The sequence below is a fragment of the Mus pahari genome, chromosome 4 (genome assembly GCF_900095145.1).
Source record: "Mus pahari chromosome 4, PAHARI_EIJ_v1.1, whole genome shotgun sequence".
NCBI classification, from domain to species: domain Eukaryota; kingdom Metazoa; phylum Chordata; class Mammalia; order Rodentia; family Muridae; genus Mus; species Mus pahari.
The window spans coordinates 92,752,693-92,763,887 of record NC_034593.1 but is presented as its reverse complement, the minus strand read 5'-3'; the positions used below and the strand labels follow the sequence as shown (position 1 = coordinate 92,763,887).

Here is an 11,195-nt window from a genome sequence, read left to right as displayed (position 1 = left end):
GAGACAGGGTTTCTCTGTGTAGCTCTGACTGTCCTGGAACTCACTTTGTAGACCAGGCTGGCCTGGAACTCAGAAATCTGCCTGCCTCTGCCTCCCGAGTGCTGGGATTAAAGGCGTGCACCACCACACCCGGCAGTTATAGTATTCTTAATCTTTCTTCTGGCATGTATATACATACCATTCTGTACTCTGTCCTTCCTTCATTCCTTCATTAGATATGAACAGGGACCTTATCTTTTTCTTTTGGAATTTCTCAAAGGGCCCACTACAGGACCTGAAATAACCAGTCAGATCTTCAAACCACTTACTGAAGTGTCTTCTTTGCATATTTTTACACTCATACACATATAATTACATTTTTAAAAACCCATGATTTTGCTTGTTATCCATCCACCCATCCATCCATCTTTTTTTTTTTTTTTTTCTTTTTTTGTTTTTCAAGACAGGGTTTCTCTGTGTAGCCCTGGCTGTCCTGGAACTCACTCTGTAGACCAGGATTAAAGGCGTGGGCCACTACAGACCAGCGTTTACTCATGTTATTTTATGCACGTGCATTTGCGTGTATGTGTGTGTGTGTATGCATGCATGCATGTATGTATGCATGTATGTGTAGATGTATGGTACATGCATGCCTGGTATTCCTTCAGGTCAGAACAGTGTCAGATGACATGTAACTGGAGTTAGGGATGATTGTGAGTGGCCGTGTGAGTGTTGGAAACTAAACTCATGGCCTCCCAAGGGCAGCAAGTACTCTGAGCCATCTCTCCAGTCCTTCAGTTTTTTTTTCCTTTTGAGATAGGGTTTTATACATCAGAGGTTGTCCTTAAACTCACTAAGTATCCCAGACTGGCTTCAAAACTCTCAATCCTCCTGTCTCAAACTCTTAGCTCCTGTGACTGGAGGCATGCATCATTACACCTAGTTTATAAAGTGCTGGGGAGCCAACCCGGGCTCAAGAATGCCAAGGAAGTACTCCACTCCCAGCTGCACCCACAGCTCTTCTGTGATGTAGTTTGTAAAAGGGTTATTTTATGTGTAGGGGTTTGTCTCCATGTACATCTGTGCACTACTTGCTGTGCCAGCAGTTACAGGCAGTTGTGAGTTACCATGTAGATGCTGGGTATCGAATCGTATCTGGCCAGTGCTCTTACCCACTGAGCATCTTTCCAACCACTTTTCATATGTTTCTTTTGGCATTTACTTCTATAATTCTAAAGGGTTGCCTGTACTGATTGATCGATCTTCCTTCCTTCCTTCCTTCCTTCCTTCCTTCCTTCCTTCCTTCCTTTCTTTCTTTCTTGAGACAGGGTTTCTCTGTGTAGCCCTGGCTGTCCTGGAACTTTCTCTGTAGACCAGGCTGGCCTTAGGAGATCTGTTTATCTCTGCCACCAGAGTACTGGCGTGAGCCAACACTGCCCAGCTTCTGTACTGGTATTTCTTGATCAAGTTTAGATTTTATGTATTTGATTTTATATTACTGAGAGAAGTCAGCTCACACATGACCTGTTCCTCCTCCCCTCTCTGCTTTTCAAGTATATTCATATGTTTAATAGATATAGCAACCGAGATCTGTCCCCAGCCCCACAGTTGACATTTCCCCTAATTGCTGCTGACTACATTCATTTATTTTCCTGAAAAGAAAACAAATAAAGGAGAAATTGAAATTTTAAGTCATTAGTACACAGAGAACATTAACACTGCCAACTGAGGCAACACAGGAGGCTGAGGCAGGGCAGTTTTGAGCTCAGCCAGTCCAGGCCCCATTCTGAGACAAACCCTTTCCTTCCTCTCTTCTTGAGACATTTTCGTAAAAAGGGGGACCTTATTATACTGCAGTGATAGGACAGTGGTGACACATCCCAAGAGCCTCTAAGAACTCACAACCAGTGAACTTAACAAAATAAATAAAAGAAAAAGAGGTGACCTTCTGATGGTGACTGCCTTACCTCCAGCTGAGCTAGTCTCTCCTGAACCTTACAGAACTGGTTATCGTCCACCTGAACGGCTTTTCGCATTACGGCTCCCATTTCACAGATTCTATCAATCTGACTCTCAATCTCCTGTGAAAATAAGATGAAGAAAAAGTTCCTAGTGATGAAGACCATGGAACACATGTGCAGGATGAATTTTACGTCTATTAAAAACATTGAGAAATAAGAGTAAGTGGGGGAGTGGCTCACTTCGTACACGCTACAGAAGTTACACTGCAATCACACTATATTTCGAGCTATAATAATATCAATCTATTAATCTGTGGCATTTCAAGTAGTTTCCAATTTTCAAAAGAATATTTGATGTCCAGGTGCCAGGTGTGGTGGCATACACGTGTAACATAGCCCTTGGGAGGACCAGGAAGGAGGGTTAGGAGTTAAAGAGGCCAGCTTGGGCTAAATGAGACCTAGCCTCAAAACAAAACAAAATGAAACAAAACCCTACACAAACAAAACACCCACCCACCCAACCAAAAAAGTAATAGACCAGACAACTCAAATATTTAGATATTTAAAACATTCAAATATTATAAACATTCCAGTGCCTAAAACTCCTAACTATAGAAGATGAAATGTGGCGCATCTTTCACTGTAGTAAATAGTTGCTTCCAATTAATGACTACAGATTAAAACACAGTACAGGTTAAAGTAGGGCAAGGAAGCACCCTACAGACAGCAAGGTGATTGCTGGCTCCTCCACGTCAAACAGTGAGGGATCAAAGCCTAGAGACTGCTATAAAACAAAGGTACAAGGCCAGCCCTACCCCATAACACAGCCGGAGTCATTTAATGACATTAGTGACTGCTTGCTATGTGGAAGCTAGGGATAAAATCATGCCCTTGGAACTACAAAACTTATGGCTCCATAGAATGTACAGCAATCAGCTAAGTCGTCGCTGAACACCTCCAGCACTAGCTGGTATTACGCTGGGTATTTCACTTGCTATGTAGCTCAGGATGGCCTATTCTCAATCCTTCTGTGTCAAGTTGAAAAGAGATCCCAGGTGAGGGAGGCAAGGACCACTAAAGGATGGAAGAGGCCCTTATCCCCTTCCTTTATTCATGTCTTCACAAAGCTACAGGCTACAGGGTGATTATGAAAATACGCAGAAAGAGGAACACAGTTTTCTGCAAACAAAGGAAAGACCCTACGATTTCAGTTCAGTTTATTTACAATTTATCAGTGTTTCTTACAGCAGAGTGAGACTGGTGTGCTTTCAGAACTGGCTCGGCATCCACTGCTTTCTTAGCGACCATTAACTGTAACATCTGTTTCCGGTACTTGCTCATGATCAGTTCCAACGCATCCTGGTGCTCCTCCAAGGAAACCCACAGCTCTAACAACAACAACAAAAAGCAAGCATCTGGAAGACGACGTCTAAGACAGATCTCAAGGCAAACCTTGCCTAACAGCTGGAGCTCTCCAGCTCCATGGGATACTGGGAATCCACAGTTGGAAATCAGTATTCAAGCCCACAGAAGTGAACAGTGTACCTGAAAACCGACTCTCTAGGCAGTAGTGTCTTATGGAAATAAAATGGGACGTGAAATCAGGAGGCACGATTTGAATTCAGCTTTCTAATTTACTTCTCAGAAGCAAAAATGAGCTCATTAAGATAAAAATACTACATTTTGTTGATTTGTGTGGACCACAGCACATGTGGGGTCAGAGAAGAATTCCCAGGAGTCAGTTCTCTCCTTAAAGCCTGTGGTCCTTGGAATGGACCTGGGTCCTCAGGCTTGGCAGTGCAGGCCTTCCAGCTGGTACCACTGCCTGCTGGGTCATTCTGCTGAACCTGGTTCTTAGCTGCACTGTGAAAATACTTGGACAGGGGCATAGTGGAATGGCAGAGTAAAAGGGCTCCGTGAGAAAACTATCATCCTGTTGTCATCAACAACCCTAAGAATATATATTTGGGGGACGAAGTTCTAGCCTTCCATCTTGCACAGGAACATTAGAGAAACCTTGATCTTAACTTTAGTGTTCACTCTAATATCAAAATGTTACATTTGGAGACTATGAACTTTAGTTATAGAAGCTTCCATTTGGTATGTGGTCACTCCCCAGCCATCTAACAATTCAACTCTGCCAAACTACTGAACACCTCTTTCAAGGTCTTCAATCAGGAAGACTTTTTTTTTGGTTTTTTTTGAGACAGGGTTTCTCTGTGTAGTCCTGGCTGTCCTGGAACTCACTCTGTAGACCAGGCTGGCCTCGAACTCAGAAATCCGCCTGCCTCTGCCTCCCAAGTGCTGGGATTAAAGGCATGCGCCACCACGCCTGGCAGGAAGACTTTTAAAAGAGCAATCTAACAGATTTTACTGTTATTAGTTGACCCTTGAAGCACTGATCTAAATATATGTATGCGATGTGCACTCTTGTGAACTGTGTTCAGGCACTTGTGTAAGAATGTCCAAAGTATTACCAGAAAAAAAAAAATCGTAGACAGACAGACACACACACAGACACACGGGCCTGACTAACCTCTGTTTTCCTGCTGCAAGTCTCTAATCTGGGTATTCTCTTGAGACAGCAGAATGTGAGGTTTATATTTAGACATGTCCTTCACGTCGGGTGCATCCTCTTGATACTGGACAGAGAGAGAGACTAAGGCACTGCAAACACTGGCAGGTGCTGCGGAGGAGGCAGCAGTCCCACCCACGACACAGGAAGCTCTCACATCCGCCCTGCCCTCCTGACTAAGATAAATCAGGCCGCGCGACCCACCCACTCGCCCGTAGCGTCCACCCCAGGGCGCGGCTCGGTCCCCGGCCGACCTGCTCGGGTAACACGGCGCCCGCCTCCCGCATCGCCGCCACCCGCCGGTGCAGCGCGGCCGACTGGTCCACCAGCGACTCGGCCGCCGCATCGTGCTCGCGCAGCCGCTCCAGCAGCGTCTTGGCGTCCGTCAAGATCTTCTCGATCGTGCAGCTCATAGTGGCCGAGGAGGCGCGCCGGACCCGCTAGCCTCGGCGATTTGCTCAGACCTTCCCCGGCCCTGGCTCAGCGCGACTCGCGTCACTTCCGGGTACTCTTTAAAGGCGCGGTGGCAGCTCGGTCGGCGCCTGCGCAGTGGTTGACTCTTGTTTACCCTCAGGCTTCGCCACAGTCTTTCTAGGGTGGAGCAACAGAGGTCAGATTGGTGCCACATCCTGGTTTTTCACGAAGTTATTTCTGTTCCGGTCTCAGTTCAACTTTTCTTCTGGTTTTGATTGATGTGGTTTGTTATTTAGTAATGGGATTTTAACAAACAGATGAAACAAATACCCACTCTAAGTGGTAAAATATACCGGAACCTCTCCTTTCCTCCCTCCTTCCTTCCATTTCTTCTCTTCTTTCTCCTTACCCCCCCCCTCTTTTCCCTTTTTTCCTTCCCTCCCTTCTTCCTTTAAAAGGTGAACAGTGTCTGGGAATGACACCTGAGGTTGTCCTTTGACTTCCACAACTGCACTTGTGTATGCAAACAGTTACATGCACACGCGTGTGCACATACACAAAGGAAAATCTTTCTTTAATGCAATGTTGGAAGCCTTTTGATTTGGGAGCTATTCTGCTATTCTACAGCACTATGGCTGAATGTGTTTAATGAGTACGGTGGCTGACAGGGGATTCCTTCGTAAAATATTTTTGTCCAGAAGATTCTAGGACAGTAGAATAGTAGTAATGCTGTGTTTTAAAGAATCATTTTCCCTGTCCTACAGTCTCTTTTATCTCGAATTCAGATGTAAAATTTAGAAACACGTGATGTTTGGTGTACTTTTGTGATTTGGGAAAAATGCCTATTTAAAAATTTTCCACTTACAAAACTGTTTTAAGAGGTTCGCCTCTTAAAATAATGAAAGAATTTTCATTCGGAAGGAAAAGAACTTTGGAAAAACAGAATAATAGCCTCAACAAAGACCAGGATATGTTTGCAAACGTTTTGTGGGGAGCGTTTCCCAGGACTCTTAGAAATACTTGAGAACACAACCCCCTTGAAGTCACACAGGATGAGGGCTCAGATTCTGTGAGCTGGATAAAGATCCCCTCAGCTCTGGAAAAATTGGGAGACACTTGAAGGTTATACTGGTAGCCCAAATAAACTTACCTAAGGCATGTGGACATAGGTTAGGACGTTAGGAAGGGCGGAAGCGGGGACAAGTTTTCAGTTGCCAGCAGTATAAGTCTCAGGTGAGAAGGGAGAGGCCTCTCTCGATGCTCCCAGCTGCTACAGATGAGAACACCCAACTGTGAACTGGCTAGTTGATTTGTTTCCAACATATTTCACTTCATTTCCTCCTCTTGTCTCTGGTACTCTTTAACTCTTTTTTTTTTTTTTCCAAGATGGTTTCTCTGTATAGCCCTGGCTGTCTTGGAACTCACTTTTTAGACCAGGCTGGCCTCGAACTCAGAAATCCGCCTGCCTCTGCCTCCCGAGTACTGGGATTAAAGGCGTGGGCCACCACGCCCAGCTACTCTTTAACTCTTTAACTCTTTTTTTTTTAATTTATTTATTATATCCATGTGATTGCTGGGATTTGAACTCCGGACCTTCGCAAGAGCAGTCGGGTGCTCTTACCTACTGAGCCATCTCACCAGCCCAACTCTTTAACTCTTAACTCCTTACATTTATATATTGGATTGTAGCTGTTGGGCCCTTGGTCTTGCCTCAAGGACTTGTTGCATGTGCAAGTGTGCACAGAAACACAGAGAGAGAGAGAGAGAGAGAGAGAGAGAAGAAGAAGGAGAAGGAGAAGGAGAAGGAGAAGGAGAAGGAGAAGGAGAAGGAGAAGGAGAAGGAGAAGAAGAGAGAAGAGAGAGAGGAGAGAGAGACTAACTAGCACTTTGGGTCTCAATGAAGCTGTGGGGTTTTGGGGTGCTGAGAATGCTTTGAGGTTAGATTGTGCAGATTGTAGAACTCTGGGATGGTAAGCAAAACGGAAGAGCACACTGCAGTGCGGCAGTGGCTGTTGGGGTGGTACCTGTGGATACAGTGACACACACCTGAGATGCCAGTTCCCTAGTGCAGTGCCACACACCCTAGAACTACAGCTCTCTAGTTTTTACTGGGATTTGTTGTCTTGGGATGACCATAAATAGGAGTATAGAAGGGGCAGGGATTGTGGGACTATGTGGGGACAAAAGCCAGTGATACAGTAGACTTTTAATTCTGTTTGCAGTATAAACAACAGCAGGGAGGTGGTGTTTACACCTTTGATCCCAGCACTCAGGAGGCAGAGGCAATCAAATCTCTTATTTGAGACCAGCCTTCGTCTCCAGAGTGAGTTCCAGGACAACGAAAGCCACACAAAGAAACCCTGTCTCAAAAAACCAAACCATACGAAAACCCCACTCTAAACAGCAATTTCTATGAACAGAATAAATTTAGCTTTTAATAAATTGGAAAATTGAGTTGAATAAGTTTATTTGCTTACTTTTTTCTTTATAAAACTATTTGGGGGTCAGCAAGAGGGCTCAGTGGGTAAAGGTGTTTGCTAGGATACACCCATAAATTGTCCTCTGTCCCCAAACCCTTATTATTAAAAAATACTAAAAAGTAAGACGAGTGCCATTGGTTAGCAGATAGAGGTTCTTGCATACAGGCCGACTGCCTGAGTTTGACTCCTGGATCCCACACGTTGTTAGGGAAGAATTATGCACAGGAGTTGTCCTCTGACCTCCACACAGGCACCTGAATTAACTCCCTCCCTCTCTCTCTTCTCCCTCCCTTCCTCCCTCCCTCCCTCCCTTCCTCCCTCCCTCCCTCCTCCTTCTTCCTCCCTTACCCCCCCTCTTACTTTCTATAAATAAATAAATAAATAAATAGCCTTTAAACAGTGAGCAGTCTCTCTATTGGCAGGGTTATGACGTCAGCTGTGCTATTCCCATGGGTTCCATTAGGGACTGTGTGGGTGAATTCTTCTCTGGATGGTTGCCATTGTTTCTGCAAGGCTTCAGGATTGTCAGTATTCTTAGTAAAGTTTAAGGAATGTCAAGTGACTCCCACACAATGTCAGCATTTTGGGTATCATTAGACATTTTTTTTTCCTTTAAAAGTAAAAGAGGGATTTTTCTGGTCGATTTAACTTAATGTATCATCTTTATTAAGTAGAATAAAAACAGGGCTGTCGAGAGGACTTAGAGGGTAAAGGCTCTTGCTGCTAAGCCTGACAACCTAAATTCAATCTTGGGACCAATGTGACTGGAGAGAACTTAGATCTGCACGCTGTCTTCTAACCTCAACATGCACTTTGTGGCATGTGCGTGTCCCCACCCCCTGCCCCACATGGGAAAAATTAATACAATTAATTAAAAACAGAAAAGTAGTATCAAAACTTAAATTGAGTATATCCACCCAATGCATCTAACTAAGCACCTTTACATTTTTATTTTTTATTTTTAAATGTTATGTGTTTGAGTGTTTCAGTTGTATGCATGGAAGTACACCTTGTACATACAGTATGGTCAGAGCAAAGCCAGAAGAGGGCATCAGATCCCCCTTGGAGCTGGAGTTACTGATGGCTGTGAGCTGCTTTATGGTGCTAAGAATTGAATCTGAGTCCTCTGTGACAGCGGCTGCAGTTCTAACTGTTGGGGCTTGTTGGTTTGTTTGTTTTTCTTTTTTTTCATTTTTTTTTTGCTTCTTTTGCCCTTTATTTCAGAGGGGTTATTACACATCACTTTTCTAAGTCTTGTCTAAACTTAAGCCACCTGTTTTGATCTCATGGGCTTCATGACATATCCTATGCAACCTTTCCAATCCACTTCCAGGGACTAGAGCCCATGTTTGTTCTGCCAAAGTCAGGTTAACATTTGTTTGTTTTTTAAGACAAGGTTTCTCTCTGTGTGTAGCTCTGAATGTTCTGGAACTCACTTTGTAGACCAGGCTAGCCTCAAAGTCAAATATCCACCTGCCTCTGCCTTAAGAATGTTAGGACTAAAAGCAGACACTGTGACCATTTCCTGGCTGTTGAGGCATCTTTCCATCCCCCAAAGTATCTTACAACCATCCCCCCCCNCCCCCCCCCACCTTCACAGCCATACTGGATATTCATTGACTGCTTTCTGTGTTTCAGGCATGTGTAAACAGCTACAGGTATTACTTCAGTCTTCACAGAGTTTTATCAAATGAACACCAATAACCAGACGTGGTGGTGGACATCTTTGATCTCAGCACTCAGGAGGCACAGGCAGGCAGATCTCTGTGAGTTCAAGGCCAGTTTAGTTTACAAAGTGAGTCCAGGACAACCATGGCTACATAGAGAAACCCTGTCTTGAAAAACAAACAAAATCAAAACAAAACAAAAAGAAGCATAGATTATATTTTAAAACTCTCCAATTTTTAAAAGTTAAATAATGCTAATTTTTTCATAACAAATAACTAATTTTTATTCTTTCTATTCCTATGTGTTGGGAATTGAGCCTAGAACCCCTGCCTACGACTTAACATCTAAAAGAGAGAACTATCCAGACGTGGTAGAATATGCCATGTCTGTACTTGAGAATCAAGACTTGGGAAGATCATGTGCCTATGACCAGTCTGGGTCACACATGATTTAGAGGCTGGTTTAGGCTATATCAAGACCTCAGCTCAAAAATAAATGTAACCAACCGGCCAATCAACAACAAAATTACCAACTAATGTCTCAAACCAATAAAACAATGGGAAAAAAGAAAAAAAAAACAGAGAAGAAGAGATTGAAAGAGATTTAAATTGTACATTCAGATTTTTTTCTTTTTAAAGATAGTATCTCACTGCATAGCCTTGACTGTCCTGGAGCTCACGGTGTAGATCAGTCACAGGAATACACCTACTGGTGCCTTCTGAGTGCTGAGATAAAAGGTGCGCTCCACCATGGGTGGCTATTTACATATCTGTAAAGACGGTATAATAAAAATTCTGTTGTCATGTCATTTTATCTATAATATTCTTCCCTCTGCCCAGCCTCTTCTTGAGGCAGGGCCTTCCCATTTACCCTAGGCTGGGACTATAAGCATGCTACCATGCCTGCTTAACTTATTGTTACTGTGGTGTTGGGGATGGAGCCAAGGGCTTACACACACTAGACAAATATTCAACCCTAGAGTTAATCCCTGAGCCTACCTCTGTTTACTAGTTCAGTTTAATTTTAGTTTTGCAATACTAAATATTTAAATAATTGTTCTACACATTTGACTAAAAGTTGTAAGTCATACTCTTTCCCTTAGCTTTATGATTACTTTGTATATTATTTTAAATTTGAGTACCCATTTAAAACAGGTGTGGTGGCTCATCTTTGTAATCCCAACACTTGGGAGTTAGAGGCAGGAGCATCAGGATCAAGAGTTCAAAATGAACGTGAGTTGCATAGAGAGTTTTAGGAGAGCTTGGACTACACGAGGCCATGCGTCAAAAAAATACCCCCCCCCCCAACAACAAAATCATAGGCAAATGGGACGTGAAGGAAGCATGAGTTCACTTTAGGTTTGAGTCTCTAACTGTTCAGTGCCCTTAAATACGTTCCGCAGTTTTGGCCTTCCATCTGTGGCCTTCCGCCTTTGCTCATGCCTTTCATTTACTTCTGATTTTTCTCCCTGGTGAACAGTTGCTTGTTCCAGTAGATAAGGAAATTAGAATTTAGATTTGCTTTATATTTAGATTCTAATCTTACAACTGATGCCACATGTCATTTCTGGAAGAAGGGAAGTAACAGATTTTCTTTTTTTTTTTTTTTCTTTTGAGACAGGGTTTCTCTGCATAGCCCTGGCTGTCCTGGAACTCCCTCTGTAGACCAGGCATTTTAAAGAAGAACATTAAATGGGATATACAATTGAATAATTCTTATGTAATTATTATAAATCAATGTCTATTACTATGATTCTGTAATCTTTAAATACTGAAGACTGTCTTTTTTGAGACATGGTCTCTGTCTCTTTCTGTATGTGTGTTTGTGTGCCCATGTGCATGCGTAAGTGTTCATGTGGAGGTCAGAGGTGAGCATCAGTGTCTTCCTCAATTGCTCTTTACCTGCTGAAGAACTTTCTTTCTTTCTTTCTTTCTTTCTTTCTTTCTTTCTTTCTTTCTTTCTTTCTTTCTTTCTTTCTTTCTTTCTTCTTTCTTTCTTTCTTTCTTTCTTTCTTTCTTTCTTTCTTTCTTTCTTTCTTTCTTTAAAAAAGATTTATTATATGTAAGTACACTGTAGCTGTCTTCAGACACTCCAGAAGAAGGAGTCAGATCTTGTTAA

The 11,195-nt window shown here is 43.0% G+C and overlaps 1 protein-coding gene across 1 annotated transcript in view; it reads right to left on the bottom strand.

Moving 5' to 3' along the window:
• Positions 1-5,006, bottom strand: part of Sike1 (suppressor of IKBKE 1) — a 7,351-nt gene extending 2,345 nt beyond the window's left edge. The window contains exons 1-4 of the mRNA XM_021196472.2: positions 4,770-5,006; positions 4,477-4,582; positions 3,186-3,328; positions 1,947-2,060 (exon numbers count right to left, since the gene is read on the bottom strand). Of these exons, the coding sequence (XP_021052131.1) occupies positions 1,947-2,060; positions 3,186-3,328; positions 4,477-4,582; positions 4,770-4,928 (522 nt within the window). The 5' untranslated portion in view covers positions 4,929-5,006. The remainder of the gene's footprint in view (positions 1-1,946; positions 2,061-3,185; positions 3,329-4,476; positions 4,583-4,769) is intronic.
• Between the last annotated feature and the right edge of the window lie 6,189 nt (positions 5,007-11,195).